The 24,570-nt window shown below is 44.7% G+C and overlaps 1 protein-coding gene across 1 annotated transcript in view; it reads right to left on the reverse strand.

Moving 5' to 3' along the window:
* Positions 1–5,157: 5,157 nt before the first annotated feature.
* The window catches only part of LOC108547999 (low affinity immunoglobulin epsilon Fc receptor), an 86,510-nt gene continuing 67,097 nt past the window's right edge, over positions 5,158–24,570 (reverse strand). The window contains exons 3-5 of the mRNA XM_017900750.1: positions 11,475–11,587; positions 5,815–6,050; positions 5,158–5,275 (exon numbers count right to left, since the gene is read on the reverse strand). Of these exons, the coding sequence (XP_017756239.1) occupies positions 5,158–5,275; positions 5,815–6,050; positions 11,475–11,587 (467 nt within the window). The remainder of the gene's footprint in view (positions 5,276–5,814; positions 6,051–11,474; positions 11,588–24,570) is intronic.

A 24,570-nucleotide genomic window follows, 5' to 3' on the forward strand; every position in this document is an offset into this window, starting at 1 on the left:
TCCGATCGACTAATCATCGTCATTTAATCCTAAAAACGATCGTTTCGCCAGCCACGAACGTGATGTGCCAAACAATTTTTATATGTCTAGTAAAAACGCGTGGAAACCGGTAATTAGAAGTCCGTTGGCCGAGTATAAGCATATCAGTAACGTTATCGAACGATTAATTTCCTTCTTCCATAGCAACGGAGTTTTTGTATACAAATTCAAAGTAAAATGGAGAAACGTGACTTCCGTGCTAGTCGCAATGACATCGGACGCACGATTCTTGAAAATTCTTTGGCACAGAAAGCTGCAATATTTTGTTCTTTGATCGATCGGTATCGTTTCAATGGAAGATACAACGAAATACCACTTGCCGTTCCTCTTTGAATTACGCTCGTTGAACGCGAAGAGATTTCTCGAGATATCTCGGCACTCGTTTCATTATCGAACCGAATTTTCGTCGCACTTGCGTACTTTGTTACGAGTATCCTCGTTGTTCGTTCGGTTAAGGTTCATTTTCACGTCGAGTCCGACAGAGCGTACAAATCATAAGAGCACCGATGATCGCAACGGATTCGTACCCCGTATTTCGCGTTCGAGTACTCCGAGTCGCCATTTTAGCGACGTCGACGAAACGAGGCAGCAAGCGTAGCAATATTAGCAACGGATTAAATCGTGCCATGCATAAAACGACAGATCAGGAGAGTCCAGGATTCATCCACGGTGAAACCGAGTCTAAAAATCGCATTGTTCAGTGGACCCCAAGTTAGATTAGTAAGATAAAAAGGAGAGCGGTCGAAAATAGCGTGGCCATTTTAAGGCCAAGCGAACGGGACGGAGAAGAAGGAGGTAACAAAAGAAAAGAGACAAAGGGAAACGAAACGGGTTAAAAGATCGTTCTGCGACATCACGATTATAGGTATGACAACGCGTACGAGAGGTATAAGCGACTATACTCCGTTTATATGAATACTCGAGCGTGAACTCGTCTATGCGCGTAACGAAAAGGGATGATGGTAAATGAAAAAGAAGAGAAGGGAAAAATATAGGACGAGGCCGCGGTCTTTCTCGAGTGTCCTCGTTCGTGCTTTTTCGTCTTCACCATCGAGGATATTAGCGACAAGAGAGAAAACAACCTTAGGATTAGCGTAGACCAGCAGAGAAGTAAGTTTAGCGACGATAAACCTCGCCAACAGGAGATCTTTTTTCGAAGGCCTCGAGACATTCAGAGGCATTGTATTTGTGTCAGCGTACATTTTTAATGGAAAAAAAACACAAGATTATATTAATGATAAAATAAAATTATTAAGAAAAGATGGAGAAAAAAACATGGTAACATTGGTAAGCTGTAAGAGGGAATAAACGAAGCTCGCGAGTTCCGCGATAGATCAGGGCAAGACGAAAGACAGGATGCGTAGCTAACGACGGAAACGATGAAGTCGTTTCGCGAATTTTCGAATGCACATACATTTCTACGTTACGAACCACGTCGTCGACCAATCGTCTCGCGGAACACGCGAACCGATGGCTTTTAAGGAACATATGTGGCATGTGATTGTATGTTGTTTCAAATAAAACATTGTTGTTTTGTATACTACATACGGTTATCGCAGTTTTCATTTCTCCATCTTCGTTATCCTCGGAGTTATAAGAAATCGTCCCCTTTGTGTCCTACCTACTTTTATATTTTAACTTAATTTGGTATAACTTCAGAAATTAAGAAGTTTCGAAATACAGAAGGGAACGGGAGTACCTAAATTTTAATTTCCTGTTAGAAATTCACGATCGTACACAGATTTTAAATAAGCTATGCAAATTGACGACTATGTGACTGGATCAACCAGTCACGCCTTAGAAACTAGTACGAGAAAGTAAACAGCGCATTTATATAAAAGAAATCTATAAATTATTTCACGTACGATTAACGTGAGATACCTAGTACGTAAACTTGTAACAGAGATAACAGAAGAAATCTAACTTCTTTAATACCGACATAGATCTCGGTAAGGTTGCTCGCTACCTTGTTGATCGCGAAATCGCATCTGCTGTGTTCACTTCGAGTTACCAACACGTTTTCTACACATTACCAACAAGCGGTTTCTATCATCAGTTGATATTAGAACAGTCTCAGGATCAACTACGGGTTGTAAAGCAACCTACCTTATTGAACACAGATAGCACGAGGACAAAGTTGGTCGATATAAGACATAATTAAGTACAATTTATCGAATGAAAATTCGTTACCTCCGATTCTAAAATATAAAGACTAAACAGTAAACTACGAATATTACCTATCGAAGAATTGAAATGAGAAAAGCACGAATGTTAATTTACAGCTCTCTAAACGTACAGAAATAAACAGTCGATCCTCCTAGTCCGAGTTAAAATATCCCCACTCTTTATCGCAATTAATTCGTAGAAAAAGAGCGTGGAGAAACGTTACCGCGCAATTACTTCTCGATAAAACACCACCACATCCCTCGTTGCCTGTTCTCCTTAATTAATCCGATTCTCCAACCATCCATTTCCGATCTACACATTTACAACTTCACCTCTGGTGCAGAGTAACCATTTCTCTTCGCCGTGCATCTCAGACCATCGACCGTCTCTTACAACTGATTCGCCAATATCGTTAATTAAACCCTCGCTATCCTCCTCTGCTCGATCATTTCGAGTTCCGTTCATGGATACCGGAAATCGTAAGCGACGTAATCTCGCCACCCCATCAATTTCATTTTCATTACCCCCGGCCAATCCAGCATCCAACCTCCGCGCCCCTTTTCAGCCGCGCGCTTTTACAGTCGCTTCAGCGTCGTCTGGTCTTTTTCCTTTTTCCGTTTTTCGCTTTTTCCCCTTTTTTACCGGCTCACTACCTCTCTCCGGGGTATTGTTGTTTTCCCCGGAAACGGCGAAAAATCGACGGAACCACTAATTGGTTCTGTCAATCCTGCAGAGGGGACTCGCACGTTGATGGGCTGTGTGGGGTGAAAAGGAGGGGGTGGTCAGGCTGGAAGAACGTTGAAACGACGAAGCATGGGTCACGTCGACCGGAAAGATTCGTTACGGGAACACAACGTTCCGGGAGAGCAACTTTCATTACAGTTGCGTGCTTTTTCTGGTCGGTTCGTTCGTTCGTTTTTCCTGCATTTTTCTTCCTTTTTCCTCCATTTCTCTCTATTTTTGCTCGTTTTATCATCGGTTTTTCTGCCTTTTTCAATAAGCGCGCGGCCCGCCGTGCTTGTTCACAATATTCCGACGCGTTTCGACGCTTCGACGCCGCGGCGTCGGCCGCCGTTCCGCGAAACGCGAAGCCCGGTTTCCACTCGCTGAAACGTGCAATCGGAGAACGATCAGCCGACGACTAAACCGCGACTTGTTTTTGTCCCGGGCCCGTCCGTTCCCTGCGCCCTGTGCTCGCGAATTCAGCCACTCGCCTTTGTTACCGAAATCCCAACTTTTATTTACCCGCCATGATAGCCGGCGCGGCGATGTTCGAGTTCGATGCTTTTTCTTTCTATCGCCTAACTCCTTTGTCTTTTTTCCTTCCCTGCTGACCATTTTTACCAGGGGGACCAGACGTTTCCGTTACGAGCAATTTGCGCCTCGATGCAACTACGAATTCTTGGAAAAAGGCACAGAGAGAGAGAGAGAGAGAGAGCGAGGAAATTGCGATTTTAAATAGAAAAAATTGGTATCGTCGAATTATCGTGGAACTCGTGGAAGAACAAGAGTAATTTTGCTAAAATTAACGACGATTCTTATTGAAGTGGAATAAAAGTATATTTGTTTTGATAGGACGACGTTAATTATTTCGATATTTCGCTGTCAAGGAAGACGAGGAATATCAGAGGATATTAATATGTAACTTGGATTTTATTGTATAGCGCTAAATGATGCCATGTACAACGCCGCTTCCGGCGTCAGGATCTTCCGCTTCGACGAACTCGCCGAAGCGCGGAAGTTCGCGCGGAATTCCGATTGAGCGAATTCCGCTCATGGCGTACGTATTAAATTCGTCGCTAATTACACGACACGCAACGTATAATTTTCGATTTATCGATTTACAATCCTTTTTTTTATTGTTACTTTTATTTAGTTCTGATATTAATTAGAAATTAATTAGAAAATAGAATTCTTATGTTATTCGTATTAAATCGTCGTTAATTCGTAGATACACTGTAAAGTCTTTTGATTTCTACTCTGTGTCTGCCTAACAACCGCCGTAACGAGCTTTTGGTAATGAAAATGGAAGAAAAAGCGTCAAGACTGTAACGCGAAATTCAGAAACATTGCAAATCGACGGAACTCTGAGTCTTTCTCTCGCCAGAGGAAACGCGATTCCATATATTTGCAAGATTTCATTGCGTCCACTGACCTTCTCGTCGACAACGCGACTATAATCCTGCACGTCTCGCATCCCAGAAAACGTAGCACGCAAGCTCCACCTCATCTACCAACCAGGGTACTCGACATCCGAACACATTCTCCCTTACATTAACGACATACGACTTATCACCCCTCTAGCATCGACGTTAAAAACTTACGAGTCCTTAATTAATTTCTAAATTAAAAAAGCAAGTAGTATTATCTACAAGAACGAAGACAACGCGAACAATAGTAGGCCGCAGGCTAAAATAATCATCCTCTCTCTCTCGATCCATCCAATCGTCAGTTCTTATCCAGCAAGGAAAACCATTCTCATCATTTCTGCTTACCACGAAGATATTCTACGAACAAGTAGAACGCGCAAGCTCCACGGTAGCAAAAATAAGACGCACTTCCTCTAAGAAACTCGCGATTCGAGATTAAAATCCAAGCACAGGATCCAGTTTCACAGGAACATCTGTGAAACCATCTAATCGACGTGTTCATCGTCCCGCTATGATCCCTGTGCTCCAAGATCCATCCCTGTGATCCATCGACCCGTCAGACACGTCTGCGACACGTTGGTCCACGCGAGGCGCACACGTACACGCGCTCACACACGAGTAACAAGTCACTTTCCCATTTTGTTCCGGGCTCCCCGTCGTTGAAACGGAGGTGAATCGACGAGGAGGCAATAGCAGGCAGGATGACTCGATAGACAAGCCCATGTATCGTGAATGGAATCGCGTGGATCGATGACTTTCGGATCCGTTTTTCGTCAATCCGCTCGATCGATCGATCGATCGATCACTGCACCTCGCAAACGAAGAACGTCTCGAAGCTGCACGGGCTGTCGTTCCACTTCAACCCCTTGCCATCCCTGTTCCACAGCTCCAGGCAGTGCTCTTCCTCGCCGTTCTCGTATCTGCAGACCAAACGCAACGAATTTACCGTGTTTCCTTCGTGCTCCTGCTCTTATTAAAAGCTTCCTCGTGCGCGGGTCTTGCTACCCCGCTGCAGCAAGATCGAGGTTAGCTTTTCGAGCGGCGAAAAGCCGCAGCTTCTTGTTACGCCTGCGACCAACCAGCGAAATTATACTTTCTATTCGCCTCGGAGAAAATTTACCTACCGATAGAAAAATCGAGAACGGAGAAGATCCGATATCCACGGTGTCGATATTTCTCGCCCTTCTATCGGCTGCTTTTAATCGACCCTTCTTCGCTTTCTTTGAAAATATACTTTGCTTCCGCATACTTGGTCTTAATGGTAATTTCCGTGCCGAACGAGCAATTATAATATACCAAAAAAGCATAATTTATACCCGTACTTTACAGCCACTAATGATGCCTCTCAAAGGCAGTACTCGTGATGCGAAGTTGTAGCACGCGAGTAATAATATGCTCAAGGTCGTCCGTGTTTTTCAAGTAATACTTAAAGGTATTGGAAAGCGAGTGGAAAGGATACCTGAAATTATTCGGCTCGCCGACGTTCCAGTTTTCGAACGTGATTGGCCTGCCGTTCGCCATCCAGAAGAAAGTGCCTTCCTCGGCCTGGTCGGTGCCAGAGGTCCAAAAGTGCTCGTGTCCAAGGCCAAAGTCTTTAATATGCTTCTCCAGCCTGTCGTTTTCCTCCTGCGACGCTATACTCGCCAGATGCATCCCGTGATATCGGCAATACTGCGACGCCCTGTACCAGTTCGCCTGCAACAAAATGGCCGAACGAATGAAATCTCGCTTAAGCTGCATTAAACGCGAATCTCTGATTCATCGTTTCCCGTTCTCTTTTCCCCTTTATCCCCCGTTATTTTTCCTTTAATCGCTTTCATCGTACTTCCATCGTTGACCAGAAACCAACGATGGATTCATATTTATTTATAAATATATGTGCAGGCTGTTGCGCTTTCACCTCGCCTTCGGGTTCACCTCGCGGACATTTATTAATAAAATACGAGAAGGTAGATATTTTCTAATTTATTCGGTGACGGGGTACACCGAGATTCTCGTTATTGAGAATTCGTTTCGTTCGGGCTGAATAATGGAACGAAATATGGAGAAATCGGTCGATAGGCGGTGACGCAATTAGAAGGACGGTAAATGTCAGCTTTGAGGCGGCAATGCGAGCGAACAATCGATTCGAATGCTAATTAAACAATGTTATAATGACGCGGGATTTAAGGTAATTTGATGTAATTAAAAGGGACATTGTATCGAACTTTGACGTTAATTATTTGTTAAATTACGGGATGCGTTGCAATGATAAATTCATGTGTTTATAAACATACAGTCGAGTTGATATTGTGTACCTTATCAGTACGGTAATGCCTCGTGTCCCTGTCGTTAAATTAATTGCCATTGTCTTAACACCAGGACTACCGATCTTTAATGGGCAACCTAAACCTAGTTGAGCATAGATAATAGTAATTTCAGTAGTACGATGAAGGTAAGTAAACACACTAATTACCTCTCGATATAAATGGACATTTTTTTAAAGACAGGTATATATTTTTAGTAATTGGAAGAAGAAAAATTCCGAGACCAGTCTTTTTGACTGGATTGGCAAGTAGTTCTAGTGTTAAATTCCGAATATCTGTCAACAATCTGGTGGTAATGGTTGTCATTGAATGTGTGGTATGAGTGCGAGGAATGTTTGCGTGGAAGAATGCGTGTATGACGAGTTTGACAGAGAGTCGCGAGAAAACAATCAGTAGCTGAATGACAGTCATTACATATAGACGTTGTGTTTGAGAGAGTCCTCGAGAGATTACATCGCAGTTAGAAGCGAATTTATTTTACGAGATTTAGTTATAATTTATGTTGCGCTGTTATTGTGTTAAATAATTAGTTTCTTATTAGTTTATCCATTTACTTACAGATCTCTCGTAACCCATTTCGTTTATCCTTATTAACCCTTTACACTCGACGACTTTTGGCTAGAGATGAGTAGAAATTCAAAGATTCTTTACTAAAGAACAGACGATACCTTTTTGAGCAGTAAATAAAGAATTGCATGATAATAGAATTGTAGAATTATTTGATTTCGATACCTCGTACATTGTCACATTGCATTAAATTTGATATGTTAATTAATATCGATCTTCCAAATTTTTTGAAATGGTGACCGAAGCTCACCTCTCGAGTGCAAAGGGTTAAATTGCTACCAAATCGATAAGATAGTTTCGAATCAAGCCAGTTTTTCATCAGAAATGTTTTCGTGAAGTGGTTTTCAGACTCCACGAGAAGTATCATTTTGTCGATTCTAAGAGTATTCTTCTGGCTGTTAGGACGACATACGTTGTCGTCGATATTTTTCGGCGACAAGCATGCCAAAGATACGTCGTGTCATAAATTCGCGAGCAACGCCACGACCTGGCCGAATGCGATTTTCGTGTCGATGCGGAGGAATGTTTTGCCGAGGTCGCCGGACCCGGGAACCGCTCCAACACGTTTCACCTTCGGCTCCACGAAGGGAAACCGGAAAAGAGGTGGATGGAGGACGGGAAAAATCGGGTTTAACGCGGCCGGAATGCAAATAAAGCGCGATAAATAGAGCGTAACCTTCGTACCCCATCGAGGAAAAACTACCCTGCTTCTGTCATTCACGATATCCTATCTTTCCCACATCCTACTTCGTCTCTCATTTTTCCACGGTATTTTTCCACGCTTCATTTCCGGCAAGTTTTGTTTCTTCGAAAGAGTTAATAGATTTCACGACACTTTCTTCCTTCTCGTTCTTCATCCAAGAAGATTCCATTTTATTTCGATTTTCAACTTCATTCGTGTTAGAGTTTCGTCTCGAATGAAATATCTATTGTTTTCACGCAGTCTCTTTCTCGAACATAACAAAACCATACAGCAGAATTGGTGATATATATGCCAACCGCGTGTCTCGCATGGGAACGATTCGGAAGCAAGTACGTATCGCGGAGAAATCGTCATAACACATAACCATGATTCAGAATTTTCTCGTTTCCGCGGGAAAAATGAGTTCGAAATAATCGAGCATCCGCTTGGTCCGTGCTCCGATACCATAATCGAATTTGCTGGAAATTACCGTTCCCGGTCGACGTGGATGAAAATGCGGGTTCTTTATGGGAGGATAGGGCAGCGCAGACACTCGTTCTGTCCAGCAAATTACCCATGGCAATCGATGAACGTGAAAAGAATTATTCGCGATCGCGTATACCGAGCCAGCGTGTTTTCCCTCGTAATTACCCTTTTACTTTGTCCACGGTAAAAAGAACCAACGTGCGTTTAAGTCTATTTGAATGTTCGATCGTGACTCCCCCCAACCGTTCCTCCTTGTTCTCCTTCCGCCTCTCCCGCTAATTCCGAACCCGCTTCCGCTATTTGTCGAAACATCGTAAATACGCGCAGGGCAGAACGGGAAATGACTATCGGCCGAAAATGCGTTTATGGGAATTCATTAATTACGAAACCGTGAATAATAAGGGTGGAATAAAACATGGCGGAATTCTGTAGCGTACGACAATTCTACGTGAATTATTAATCTCACGATGTCCATGTTCTCTTAGAAATGTAAATTAAATATATTTCCTTTGTTGTAATATTTTATTCGCTATTATACGGAAAATGAACGATACCTGAATCGGTGTTACGCGTGTCGAGCTCGACGTTGCGGATTCGACTGACCGGTCGAAGCGTCGCGTCGTTTCGACCGTCGCCGTCTCTGTTTATTTTTCCTGGTAGACTGCGCGTGTTGGAACAAGTATTCCGTAATTTTGTCCGAGAATTTTACGGAAGCCTGGTTAATTTTTCAGACACTCGAGATAGAATTAAATATAAATTTCCTCCCTTGTTATCATTTTCTCCAGAGCGGAGAAGAAAGCAAGAAAATTTGCAGGAAATTAAAACTTCCTTTCCCATCAAGGACTGCATTCGTAAATATCGAATTTGTTTCGAACGAACGGGATCACGCAGCTACTTTCTCATCTCGAGTAATTAAAAGATGAAAAAATTCCGAGGCCGGTAATTTTTCCGACTCGTTAGTCAAAGGTTAAAGCGCGCTACACGCGAAAGAGATAATACATTCCGTAGAAATATATCGCCGAATTTTAGCTCGAATTCTCGGCTAACCCCGCGTTGCGTTTAATTTTTACGGAAGAACGGTCCTTTTATTTCCTCCTTGGTATTACTCACCTTGCCGCGATGGAATCGCGCGCAGCGGAGAGAAGGGCCGCGCGAGTGGCGCGCTTCGACGCGAAAGTACGGGCTCGAAAAGGCGAGCGTAAAACCGCATAAATTTTGCTAGGCTGCTCCATTACGGCTGGCAAATGACCGCGCAACAAGCGTTCTCGTATTTTACGCGCGATACGGGAAGCGCAAAGAAACGCGGGCCCGCGACATTTGCATGTTCCGTTGCCATTGAAATATTTCTAATATTACGCGTGTCCCGTTCACGTCTGGCGAAATAACTGACCAACAGTTCCGCACGGCGAAAGACCACCGCTACTTTGTCCAACACGCCCGCACAGACTCGTAAAAGCGGAGAGAGAAATACGCGTCCGCCGTCGCGAATAATTTAACAAAGAGCGGATTAGCAAAGTCGCGAAACATCGTGGACGGGAATTTTTCCACGATATCTCGCCCCGGAAGCGACATCGCGAGTATTCGAGTTGGTAAAACGAGTAGAGTCTCGATGAAGAGACGAAACTGCGAATCTCGATAAGATCGGACTTGGAAACGAGCTCCGATAACTCGCACTGACCAAACACGGAATGGTATCCGACAGGTAAAACGTTGAAATAATATCTGTCAGCGTATTTTGAGCGACGCGACGGTGTAACCGAAGATTTAGCGGACCAAGAGCGAACAAACGCCATCATGGAGCGATTGTTTGCTGGCGAAACAAAAGGTATCCGGATCCAGAAGGACGTTCGTCTCTGTTAATCCGATTACGGGGAGGATCGGGCGGCGTTCCTTAACGCCGGTTGCGAAACACCGCCATTTATCGCCGGAGGAACGCTTTACGTCACTTCCACCCACCGTTCCAGAGAGATCGTTGCAAGGCCGCGGACCGGACACGCCATTGCAGTTGCAAAATCCGTCTTAATAATGCGGTTCCGTTTGCGTGCGAGCCAAGGAAAGTGGGTGACTCGACCTGTGGGGCAACGCCGGCCGAACAGAGAGAGTTGTCCGATCGAGTCGATCCATCTGACCGACTGGATCGCCATTTTCGGCCGCTCAACGATTTCGAACACCGGTTGCGAGAGCTCTCGGCGATCTTGCTTTCTAGGGAATTCGCGGTCGCGAGCTGGCAACTCTATAGGGGGTCTAGGTTAGAGGGAAAGGCGCGACCAAGTGGGTGACGCGGTTTAAACTAGACACGAATACGTAATAAATGGGTTAATGGCACTTGGAGGCATCGATCGTCCCCGAGACGAGGCGGTTCCTGTTTCAAGGCGCCGGAATGGAGGTGAAATTCTGTGTCAGCCAGCGGGAAGGGTCGTCGAGTTTCGGAGGTGCAGTCGAATCGAGTTAACGCGAGATTGCCGACGCGAAGTGATCGCGATGCAAAAATATCGAAAATATCGAAAGTAGCGCATGAAAGCGTGAAATAACTTTGATATTTCTCGGACGAAGAATCGGGTCTTAGTCTCACGCACAGATTCGTCGCCATCCCTAAAATTTTCTGACAAATTCGCCCGAAGTATATCAGCGATCGTTAACTGGAAATAATTGCCCTGATAGATCCCGAATGCTCGTATTCTAAAAATACAAACATCTTTCACCACTTTGAAAACCCCGTTTCTTCCCTTGCTCGGTCGCCTTACGCCTATCAACCCGTCCTCTGCCACGAGCCAACGGAGAGTTCTCTTCCGTCTACGCGATCTACTTGACAGAGGATCATTACGAATCCTCGGGGACAGTGATCAACGAGATCGCTTTCCCGCGTTCTTTACCGAGCGATATAAAGCATACACGGAGAGAGATGATCGCGTTCAGGTGAACAGATCGATAACAGGCCGGGCTGGCATTCGATGCACCGTGAAGCGTGAGTGAGACGGCAAGCGGGGAGGTTACGGGCACGGAAATAATTCGATAATGTCCGGCAGGCCGCGTCCGCCGAGCAGCTAGATAAATCAAAGTGACTGGCAGCCGTGATACCTTGAAGAAGATCCCCAGGTAGTATCTCTTCTCGCCGAGCTTCAGCAGAGGCATCGTCCATCTTGACGCTGCTAGGCTGCTACTGTGCTCGTCCACGCAGTTTGGACAGTCGTCTGCGAAAACAATGGAAACGTAAGCGTGAATCTGTTAGAGGTAAATCCCTGGGAAACAGAAGGTCTTTATTATTTCGCGGCACGTGTAGCTCGCGCGATGAATAAGGGACGAAGCTGCTCGAGGATTCGAGGGAACAAAATGGCGTTGGAGATGAAGGGAAGATCGAGCGTTCGACGCGTTTGTTTCGTCTGTTATGCGCGCAGTTCTCTACCCCGAGCATTTTCCGCTAATTTATTTACGGTTTAGTCGTTTAATTATTCAAACGCGGAAATATTGCGACTTAGGTGGAATCGTATTATGCTAACGGAGGAATATCGAAGCTCTCGGTAGAGCTAGCTACTCCAACTAATTTACATTTAGTACTCTTCATTCCGAAGAACTGAAACCGAAGTCAAGATCGAAGACGAACTTGGATCAGACTCCTGCCACGATCGTAACTCGATATTCCAAGAAAGACTCGTCATCTATCCCAACGTCATCTACCATAGATCATAATTTCCTCGAATGTACGATAATTTCACCTACGCCTCTCTACCGACTAATCTCTTCGAATTATGACACTTTAGAACTCGGAGACGAATTATTTTCCCTCGCATCGTCGATTAATAATCGCGCTTACCGATATCAATTTCTCCCGTTTCTCTTAATCCGCGTAACGCGTCTACTCGGCGAAGAGCGCAGCGGGAGAACGCGATTACGCGCTCGCGAGGATCGGAGCGGGTGGTTGCGCAACGCGCGGAAGAGCCGACGCTGTCGCGCCGCGACGCGTAACGACGCGGATCGAGGAAAAGCGGAGACGAGTGAAAATTCCGTTATTAAAGGCGCGATCGCCTGGCCCGCTGCTTTTGGCCGTACTTTAACGAACCATTATATCGCGGCATAATTCTCGCCAAGGGCGAAAGTTTTAATGTTCCCGGCGATAAAACACGCCTATGGAAATGAGGAACTTAACGGGAACTTCGGGATTATATAGACTGTAAAATGAACGTGATTCCGACCGCCGAGGATCACCGCGTAAATAATATCGCCTTCATCACGACCCCCTGAGTCTAGCTATGTCGGAAGAATAATCATCGCGAATGTGAGATTCGAGTAATAAAATTTTATTAATCCCCGAGTCGTGGATTCTTTAACTTTGTTTCTCCTTATTTACTTATATTCGACAGCCGGTTTTGTATCAATTTCAGGACCAACGCCGCCCTCTTCGGAGAACAATGAGTATTCTTGGCTTCTTTAATGGTCGGGAGGAACATAAAGTCGCGCGCAAAGATCCCGAAGAATATAAAGAGGTTGTTTATTTTGGTTCGCCGTCACTTCGAGAGAAACCGGTTTTAAGGGAGTCCCGTTAGCAAAAGAGCGAACTTTTTAATTAGCACGAAGAAGCGAAGTTAATTAGCCAAGGTAGTCAGGGATAAGATACAAGGAAAGACGACGAATGTGAGTACCTTTTTATGAAGCATCGTCGGAATTTAAAATTGTGTCACAGTCAAAGGGACAGCAACAATTGCACGACGGAATGATTCGGTTACAAAGGGAAACAGAAACGAGAAGATTCGAATAGGTACAAGAGAGACGTTGCTTTGCGTAATCCAACGTCACCAATTTTCGGTGGCAGGTGTAATCGATCACGGGAAATTTCTCTCCGATCGCTTACTATACCCCGAGTCCGATTTCGTGACGTAATGTTGTTTTATTGACGTTTAACGTTATGTAAATAACGAGACTTCGCTGGGATTTCTCGTGCACTTGCAACGAGACCATATATCAAAGCTGTTACGAAAACATTTGCACGAAAGACCGTCTGTTTTTGCTAATAAAAAACAGGAGAATGCGGCCTTCGTATTACGCTGCAAATCCAAACATAAAGACGTGAAAGTACGAATCGTTCGAACGCATTTAATTCGATAAACGATACAGGAGAATAACGCAGACACTGCGATTCTTGTGCAACTATGTCGAAGACAATGAAATAACGACAACAAAGACACGACTCCATTTTATCCACCAAGAGACAACTGAAATTATCCAAGATTGTACTAATTATCTATCAAATAAAATGATTATTCTTCAAATAAAAATTCATCGTTAAACCGCGAGATACAAGGAAATATCGGAGGGGTCTGAAAGGAAAGGGGTCTCGGGTCAGGCCCAAGGAACAGCAACTTCGCGTGTCACGAGGCTATGAACGAAAAATCCAATTTCCGAAACACGGTCACGAGTATCCATCGACCTAACGAATTCGCCGTGGACGTTTCCAAATTCCCGAGGCAGGGGGCGGACCCGTCCCGTAAGACAATTTCTCAACGAAAGGGGGCCATGCATTTTAACAAGGTCCCGCTCGATTCCGCCGCCGGTGTACACGATCGGGCCGCTCATTAACCTTTCAATTATCCTCTATCCGGTCGCCGTCGCGATTAATCCAGCCGGGAGAACTTGCATGGAAATCCCGAAATTCTCCTAGGCTGGTGGTCCGAGACCAGGGACAGGGGGCGCGTTCGAGTAATCGAGCGGGATAATGGAAGAAGATCGGACGACGGGAAAGTCGCCAGCCAGGAACCCTGCCTGGAGCTTGTCCTCGGCGTTTCTTGCCGCGAAGAAAAGGCACACAGCGACGACAGTGACCGAGAAAAACCCCTTCTCGGTTTCGTCGCCGGGGCTAATTAGGCCGGGCGTTCTGCATATTTTAATAATCGCTCGGTTAATCGTCGCCTCGCGTCGTGATCCACGGCGTCCCCGAATACGTCTCCTGGCATTAATATTCAACGGATCTCTTAATAGACACCGGCCATCTTTCGCTCCCCGTCCATCCTCCTCCTTTTTCGTTCGCGCGAGAACGCTCCTCCGGGGACTCGTCGATCGGGGGAGTTTCCGTGAAAATATGTAGCGAGATTGGTAAGGGAGAGGAAGGCTATTAGAGAGACAGTTTTTGAGGCCAGGTCGGGGGGCGAGGCTCGTTAACGGTTGCTTCTTAAACCGGTTTCCTAGGCAGTCCGTTGCTCGGCCAAAGCTATTAGATTTCATTGAACGCCATCGGCCATTGTTTCGCGATGCAATGGTCAGCTTCGACGCTGGGCTTGGCCTAGGTTTCGCGATGCAGCCTCGGATCGTTTCGGGGTGGCCCTGGATCCTTGGCCGCACTCGAGATTTCATTTAGCCGGATGCTTGGGTCCGGAGTCTCGTGGACTATTTCTCCAAAGGAATTTAAACACGTTTTAACGAATTGGTAGAAATCGAGGTAAAGATTCTACGGAGACAATTTTATAAACGAATTTAAATTTAAATCCGAATTTCATGCAAATTCTGTGTATCGACTTTCGCTGGTAGAAGGTCCAGCTATTTTGATTCTTTTTCTACGATTTTGACCGACGATGCCGAGTATAGAGTACTAGATCTAGACACGCGTGGTGGGTGGAAGAAGCGTGAAGAATAAAGAAATACGTGGGTGGGTTTTTTTAAGGCGTCTTAGAAAATTAATACGGACCTTGGAATAGCTCGTACGATAATCCGTGAAGAAGTCGTGGCCACGACTAGCGTGGCCAATACGCGATTCGCCTCTTCGATATAAAGCGATGTACGTGACGTGAAACGAGCTCGCGACCCTCTCCGCTTTTGCCATCTTTCCTGTCGACGCATAATAGAGCCGAGACTTCGATCGGCGGAGATACTGGCAGTGTGTTACGCGAAGGAAAAATACCGTCGCGAGGCGACGCAACGGGAAAGCGAGGAAAAGTGAGAGGAGGCAAGGATGATTGCGCGAAGATTCAGGAAGATCGACTTCGTGGAAAAGGAAAGTGCTCGAGGGAAGTGAGCGAGTGTACTGAAATTTTTATTACACGAACATGCCGATAGCATCTCCATTACGTAAATATAATGATATGCAATTGCAATATCAACCCGCGATATCGAATTTTTTCAAATTCCTTTCGCGCACGTCGCTTTAATGGCGGATCTAGCGAGAGGCGGCAGGGACGGCCCCAGAAAAGGGAATTTTAGAAAATAATTTAACAAGATGTATATATATTTTACATATACAATCTCTGCTTTTCAGGAGTTGTTCAAAAATGTATTATAAAGATACCTCGTTATACGGAGTTACCTATACTTAATCGAATTTAATTATTTAATTTTTATATCAGAGAGAAATATTGCAAAAGCAATTTTAAATCGGGAAAAGAGAGGTTAAAATACTTGCTAGAAAGCATTCCTGAATACGATCTAAAGAATACGATCATCAAATTATCCCGTTTCCAATTATTTCCGATGATGTACAGAAAATAATCGTGTTCCCCCATTAATAAAAATAAGCGACCTGCTCATCGAGAATTTTCATAGTCTTCAGGTATAATATACCTGGTATCGTAGAACAATTTTCTACATTTTTTTTTCTTCAAATTGCATTCCATCACGCAGTTTAAACAATCTTCACCTATCACGCAGCGCCATCTTCAATTTCGATCGAAAGCAGAAACTTAATCGAAAGTTGGTCCACTGCTTTGAACGCGTTGCAGAGTCCATCGGGGGTATGGGGGTCGATAATAATATCGCGGTGCTTGGAAACGAACCGCGATCTGCTCGCGAATCGATGCGCGTTTGGTATAATAAAAATTCCGCGGCGTAATTAACGGAGCACCATTGACAAATCGCGGGATTTCGTAGCCGGCCGGTCGCGTTGTTTCGCACAATACGGAATTCACAATGCACCCGGTCGAAATCCGTCGCGTGAATTTACAAATCCGCGGCCATTACGGAACTTAAAAGCGACCCCGACGTGTCCCGCGAATCGCGAACGCGAGATCCCCGAGAACAAAACGCGCCCTATCGATCACATCGATCACCGATCGAAGATACCCTTCCGCTCGCTGATGAAATGGTCACCGAATATCGGGATTGAAAATTTAACTCGCACGTATACGTGTTCCTGGCTATTCGCGAATTTTTATCGCCAAAGTTTTGACAGATGTAGGTATGTTTAAAATTCTTATGCAAATACTATGGAATTTTTGACAAATTGCTCACACGAGTGGACAAATTTGAATATCCATTTTGAATATTTCTAGAATCATGGAGAAGAAAATGTTTCAAACACGACGTTGATTCGCGAGCAAATTTTTATCGCGAATTTTTATTTTCGATAACTTTTAATGCAAGAGTTTCGTCAAATTCTGTCAAACTCGGTTAAAATTAATTTTTACTTCTTCTCTCGGTGTTTTTATCTAATTTGTCGACTATTATTTCACGTCAGTGAATTTTCTATCGATGCATAGATCATCGATTTTGACGAATTCGTTATCCGTTAGCTCGTAAATAAGAAGATCACACTTAGCATATAAATACGTGAATTATTATTCATCAGTGAAATTATCCTGTCAGGAATAATCAACGTCGAATGTATTTATCACTCCGCCATGTTCAGTCGGTAATATTAATATTCATCGAAAGGCTATGAAATATATCTTGCCGTACATTAGCAGCGACTTTCGAGTCAGTTCGTCCGTTCCACTCGAAGAAATGTAATTTCTCGCAATTTCGAAATCAGCAATTGCATTCATAACCTTAGAAACGGTTCGTTAGTTGGCCATTTTCTGGTCAAATACGCGTAACACGCGGGTACCTAGCGAAGTTATAACTCGCGATGTATCCACGAAGAACTGCCCAAAACGGAACTGTCGAGCGAGCAAAATAACTTGGCAAATTGAACGCGTTCGGATATTTTTTCGAAGTTAAATGAGCATTGCAAATACCGAGCGCGTATTACGAACGATTGCAGTGACAATGGCGGACCACTGTGGTCGGTGAACTGTAAAATGCTGGACAAAGAACGATGCGTCAAGCCATCGATCGCGATGGAATTCCTATTTTTTCCCCTTTTTTCGCCGATGAGCGACTAGTGCTGCATAAACCGTAAAAATCGGCCGACAACCGGGCACCCAAGGAGATTATCTCGCTCCTGGTATTGACGCGTGAAACGTTAGCAAATCGTTAAAATAATATAAATGCACACGACTCGTGCGAAATTAAATGAAAATTAAGTTGCGCGAAGTTTCGCAGGTACTGCTTTTAATTGAACGTCATCGACGCTAATTTCTGCTTCGCGTAAACGTAATTTCGCTTTATGCGTTATGCTCTTGTAAACGTATTCGTAAATAAAATTCAGCGAAAAACGAAATACAAGCATAAAAATCATATTTTTTATATAAATTTTGCACGCGGAATTTAATTGCGGAAAATATTCTTGGGTCCTAGGGACTCGGTAATATTTCAATAGATCGTGACACCATGGAGTAACTAATCGGTTAACGACGAACGAACTCATTCCCTGGGACGAGTTGCCGGATGAAACATTGGTGCTTACAAGTAAATAAATTATTGCAGTAATTTATTCAAACGCGAATCACGCCCAGGCGACGCTGCACGTTAATTAGAGCGGTTGCTCGATTATCGAGCACCTGTTTGTTGTTAAACGTCGGTATCTTCGTGTGTAACACGATCATTAACGTGTTAATACGCTCGAATCTCCGAATAATTGTCGTAATTAATGAACGCGTTACAAAAGTTGGCGTGCCTCGGCATCGAAGCGATCGCCGATCGTCCGCGGATTCAACTTGCCTGCCAGCTATTTTGGAACGCGTCCAATCAGCCAGCCTATAATTTTATGAGCAATAATTAACCTAATTCACCGTTGATTACAACGGAACGCGGCCTCTCGCGTCGCCGTACGTGCGCGGGATAATTGGTCGCGTTAAAAATCTCCATCCCGTCAATCGCGTATTAACGCCGCGTAATTTCCACGGTAAATACCATTACGACTAATTAACCACTCGCGTCGCGAAACTCGAAATATTTCTTTACCCCCACCTGGTCCGCGATATTCTTCCAAAATTATCCGAAATACCATTCGTCGTAGCTTAATAAACGTATCGCGACTTTTAATTAAGTTCAGTGGATTCGCTGGAGGGTAGAAAAATGGCGACTCCGGCCGTGATTAAATTCCAATCAGAGCCAAAGATCATGAACTGGCGCGACTTGCTACTTTTCCAGAAGACCACTTAGCAGTGCCCATTAAATTTCTTAACTTCGAGTTAACTAGGACAACTTGGCGATTTTGTAATAACCAGATGGGCAAGTTCCTGGACGACGAATCTAACGTCCCCGTGACCCGACGAGTCCCGACCAAGTTGCCAACATGGATTCACGCGTGCGAAGCTTAGGATGAAGGTGTCGGGACGAATCTTTCGACCTCGTTGGACGTATTTCACGAACGAAATGCAACTCCTCGAGCACATCGTACGTGTATGTTTATCGCGAGAAGGAACATCGATAGAGGCTCGGTGTAATGCTCTGGTTGCAGGCGCACGATCGAGGACGTCTAGAGACGAAACAATCCTGGCGAATTGAGGCAGCCAGGGAGAGAAAGCCGTAAGATCGGCTCCATGGGAATGGAAAAGGCAGGTTTCCATCCGGCGTTAAAAGAGTCGGAATTGAGTTACGGAATTGAAACAGGAGGAATGTAAGCTCGCGTGTGTTTGCGTTCTCGCCCAATCGCGGAACGCGAACATCGAAATCTGTTTACAATCGTCGGATCAGCTATTCCGGGAACTGGTTCTCAAATTGACACGCGGGAAAATAATTTCTGCAAATATAATGGAAATATTTGGAAACTCCGCGTCGCGTGTTTCTTCCGTGTTTAATTGTTTATAAAACGGATATGGCGTACATCGCGGGAAAAAAGTGATTTTATTTTCATCGCTGTTGTCGATATTTTTGTATCCCGAAAGATTTTCGTCAGTTTGCTATTTCCTTTTTGCCGCGTACATTTTAAACCGCTTTATTTATTTTATATTCCACGAGCCGCTATTTTTCGACTTGCAGTTTTTCCGTTGACAACGGTTGAATGTCGTGCATTGGGTGTGCGATACCGATACATAAATTAGAGAGGAAATTAGAGAGAATTTGTCTTTCGCGGTAAAACATGGCGGAATCACTCGTCGAATTATGAGGAGTATTTTGGAGAATAAATAGCAGCCTCGTTTCTCGCGGTCCTCTTACCGGAAGACGTCTTTGTCTTCGTCGTTCGATCGTCTCATCATCGAGGAACAATGTTCCTATTCTTAAACTGATCGACCGGCGAGTTCCTTCCCATCTCTAAACTTTCTCACGCATCTTGCGAACGATCAATCCTCTGGTCCCCGATAGCAACGTGATTTCGGAGTCGTTAGCCATCCTTAGACGTCTGAATTGCTCATTGTAGCAAGTAATCTCCCCGGGCGCACGTAAGTCTCTACCCATAAATCGTTAGATAGCAAAATGGTGTCGGGTTAATTGCCTTCGACGACTCTTAACCTATTAACTGGCTTATTTATTATCCACGAGCACTTTTAAACTCAGAATTAACAGAGTTTAAAGGCACATCATTTTTATCCTCTTTATTTCAATTCGGGAAAACGTAAGTATAGCAAAATGTATTATTAAACAGTAAATGGAAAAATTACGATGCATTAAGAAGCAAGGGAAAAGCATTAATAAAATATTAATAAAAATATATAATATTTGGTCGAGAAGCAGTAACCTTCTACCACCGTAACAGTAGACGTATAATTTTAATTAACATATTATATTAATACACCAAGAACTCTGCTGCTGGAGAAAAAGGAAGGAAAAATCCAACTCGATAATTCACTCTGACCAAAAGAACGACGGTGCTCGCGAATTACCAGATTAAAAATGTTCGCTAATTTACGCAAAGCGATTAACAAAGACGAGTCTGTACGAAAATGAGAGAAGAAAATAAAACTCGGCGGACCAAGATTAAAAAATCAAATATCACCGGTCTGCGTAGCGTTAATCGCAAATTCCAACGAGATTACATTAACCCGACCGCAACTCGATTTTCCTTTCTGTTTCTTTAACTTTCACCGAACGCCTCGTTTTCAATGCACCTTCGTACCCGCCAACTGTCCCCGAAAGACTTTGAAATCGTATTCGACAATGCGCTTGTACGATTCTCCGGTATCGTAAAATATTCGACAGGCTGTAAAACGCAGTTGAAATTAACAACCGTTGCGACACTGTTAACGAGACCCCTCGAAAGCTCATAAATCATAATCACGAGTCCTCTTTCGATTCCGTCGAAGACGATCGCGCAACGATGTTGCAGGCGTATTGTTGCAACGATTTCGTCCGATCTGCATGAAAGGCGAGAACCAAAAGGTCGAGCACGAGATGACGAAGATCGGGAGCGTTTTGGTCAGGTTAATCGGTAAAAGCCGAGTTCACCGAGCTATTTATTCGGCTGTTTGTTTGAACCGTGGGGCACGCAGGAGGTGCACGCGGAACACGCCTAGAAGAGGAAAATTTAATCCGACAGCCACGCCGGAAGCGTTCCTCCGCGGAGGACCGCGAGGATCTCCGGAGGAGGGCGCAGGGCTGTTTAAGTCGGCTGGAAGATTCTTTCGACAAGCGGAAGATTATTCGAGAAACTCGAAAAACGGAGTTGAAAGTTTCGACTAAGTGGGTCGAGCTGCGGCCTTCGCCCAAAAATGTCTCTATCGGAAAGCTGTCTCGCTCCATTTGGGATGGCGCGCAAGTTTGTCGGAGAGATGAGACGGAAGAGAATATTTAAGGAAGTTGCTCTTTGTAGCTCGCGGAATATCGCGGTCGCGTCGAGCTGTGAAAAGATGTAAATGCATTTCCGTTCTACAAATTTGGGTTAAGCGATTTTTCGTACTCCCGGCAAGTATCTTCTTCTCTCCTTTATCCTCTGTCTGTTATTCCTTCGCACTATTTTCATTGAGGCTTTTAAGCGAATTTTTGAAACATTCGCGCTTTAATTTTCCTCGGGCAGGTCTCGTTCTTTCGACGTCATGAATTTTAACGAAGATTTATCGACCCTTTTACTATTGTTGGTATTCGGCGTTTGCGAAAAGTTCCATGTGCATCGTTTCGGTGTCGCTTTATCTTCGCGATACCGAAGCGGGAATCTGATCGAGACGCGATTACGCGAAAGCGCGGAGATCATTGGAGGAGCTTGAAATTATCGGGTATAGTTCGAACGACTCCCCTTTATTCTTTGGCGTAACGGAATCTTTTCGAGGAGAACGGAGTCAACCGGTTTTCGAACTTTCTCTGTCGCCTTTCCTTCGAAACGGGCGACTCCGCGTGTCAATTCGTGGTGACCTTTCGCGTGAGACAGGATAATTAAACTTCCTTTGAAGAATAAAAGGACGATCGCCCCGAGGCATGAAACGAACGAAAGAAAAACAACGTTGTCTCGTTGTAAAATATCGGGAATGAAAAATGAACGTCCCTCGTGGTTCATGCAGCTAAATTACCTAAATTACCTTAAATTTCGAGGATAACGACAACGATTACGCGGACTGGAAGTGGAAAATGTTTGCGCGGGATATTTTCAGAATTTCAGGCGACTATTAATGGGATAATAACGAACGCGAACGGTGTGGAAACAATCTTCGATTATCTTTAAATTCGATCTTTCAACGGGGCGAGATATTTGGTTGAAGATGTCTGGCAAATTGCATGCAGCCAATCAGAAACTTGTCCGCAAGTTGAGGGGAAGTTTGATATTCGGAATGGCATAATTGGTATTTGAGAAGCCAGAGATGATTCCGTTTTACCATGCTCTCTCATTGTTTTCCGGATATTGCTTTACTGCTCGTGGTGTGTTTCGGATTATTATACTTGCAGCGGTGCGTAACAACCAAACTCTGCAGTGGAATAGGTGTTCGTGCATTCGTTGCTTCGATAACAACCTGCCATGCAAGAGCTCAGACAACGACCACGCTATTACTAACGGATAACAAAGGTGTTAATTACTCCGTCACCGACTAATTAATTCGCGTTTACCTCCGGATATTAATTTTTCCCGCAAAATACAATGTTTACGTCTTTTCACAGGCATACTCGGAAACACCTAGCACCTAGGAAAATTAACTCCCTCTGGTGATTTTGAATTTAATTAAGCAAAAACATTGATACTTGTACTTTTCTCGACACACTTTGAAAGCAAAGCAGTTTCAAACCTTTTCCGTGCACTCGCTCCAAGAGCGCAACGAAGCGACAGCGAGAGAGTAATTTTTCAAAAGACAAGAGGAATTGTTCTGTGATTAAATGATAAAAAGGAGTTACTGGAAATGTTCTATACTCTCGCGATCGTTTCGTTGTTCTACCCAGAGACGTACATTCCACGCGGACCAAGGAAAACAAATTTTATCGTTTTACTGCCACAATCTCTACGAGCAGTCTTCGTAATCGATCGTTTTATATATGGCACATCTAGTCGCTTCGCAAAACAAATTTCCCTTCGATTTACGATCGTAGAAATTGCTTTTGAATATTCATTAGATCGCGTAACGTTTCGCTGTCCAACTTCCAGGACACCGTTTCAACCTACGATCGCCTAGGTTCGCAAGAACCTAACATCTCCGAGCAAACGTCCCTGATTTCTATACTCGTGCCGTATCGGCAACGAAAAACCGCTTGCTCGCGCAAAAATGCGAGATCTCGCGCCACGCGGTGTCCATTTAAACCGAGCAAAGCACGTGCTTACGATCGGTAAATGCATAAAATCGCGAATGTAGGATACCCCGCCGGTCTAAGAAGACGGAGGTGCGAAAGAAGAGTGGACCAAGCAAACTCGCTCGTAAAATACCTCCCGCAAATAGGCGTACGAAGTGAAAGCGATGAAAGAACGGGGAAAGAAAGAATGTGGGTGTGTATGGACATACGGTTATAAACACGTGTGCCTAAGTCACGGGTGAGGAATCAAAGTTGAGAATTGGCGGGACGAGGAGTTAAAAGTCACGGGAGTTGTCGCAGACTTGTGCAACGCTCGTTAAAGCGTCTTCCAGCGCGCGATGGTAATTCGAGGACATCGTAACTGCGGGTAAAATAAATTCTGTCGTCGATTAACGGTCGAAAACAGCCCGTTGCAGTCACTGATCCCGCAAGAACGAAGTACGTAATCGCCTGCCCGGGACGCGTCCCGCAGCATCGTAACTCTCGTCCCTCTCCGGAGCAAATCGAAACAAACGCATAAAAAAGCATCAAACTATATTTTTCACCCAGACCTTTCCCGGTGGCCGGGCGTTATTTATTTTCCATTAAACCGTCGGGCCGCTTTCACCGTGGAAAAAAAATGAGAGAAAAAGGAGGGAATCGTAATTCATCAGCTGGCACGGGGTCCAGGTAGGCAGTTTCTTTCCGGGACGGTCGATTTATTTCCCGTGACCGCGTAAATTCCACCGCGGCCGAGATATCATCGAGACGTGGCCAACAGAAGGCGCGTGTTTATCGGCAACCCGATCCGTTTCGCGTTCTACCTTGAATTCGATATCGTTTCACGGGTCCCCGTGCCTTCTCCGGGGACCGAGCGTTTCCATTCTGCCATCCGGTATTCCTCGCGCGCTCCGCCGAGCGGAATGTCGGCGCGCCTTGCGCGGTGCAAGCGTCACGGGAACGCGTCGTCGACGAACGCTGGCAAACCGGCCATGGCCGGGAAAGGGATGAACGGCGTGAAACGACGGGGGTAGAAGCGAAATCGATTCCAACGGTATGCCGGAGCTGTTACGTCCGAGATTAATTTCCTACGTGAGCTCTCGCCGTGAATTCTCTCACGAGTTATTTTTTAAATTTCCTCGTATTTCTTGCTTCGAGGATATCGAGTAATATTTGCCGTGCAAATTACCCTTTGCTAGCCGACCGTGTTTTCACTGTAAACACCTCGTTCGCTCGTTCATGACCCTCGATTGCTTCGAATAACCCAGGCAATTACCATTCGCTCTACGCCAAGTTGAAGTCTAAAGGAAGATCCTATAATTCCTTCGAATTTTCTATATCGAAATTTATATATCGACTAGTTTTTTGTTAAACCCTGCGAAGATTCGAAGGCTCGGTTGCTGACTTTTATCGCGTTTATCTTTCGACAACGTGAGTAACGCAGTGACATTTCCGATATTGAAATGCTAGG

This window comes from Eufriesea mexicana, unplaced genomic scaffold (genome assembly GCF_001483705.2).
Source record: "Eufriesea mexicana isolate 0111107269 unplaced genomic scaffold, ASM148370v2 scaffold1357, whole genome shotgun sequence".
In the NCBI taxonomy this organism is placed as follows: domain Eukaryota; kingdom Metazoa; phylum Arthropoda; class Insecta; order Hymenoptera; family Apidae; genus Eufriesea; species Eufriesea mexicana.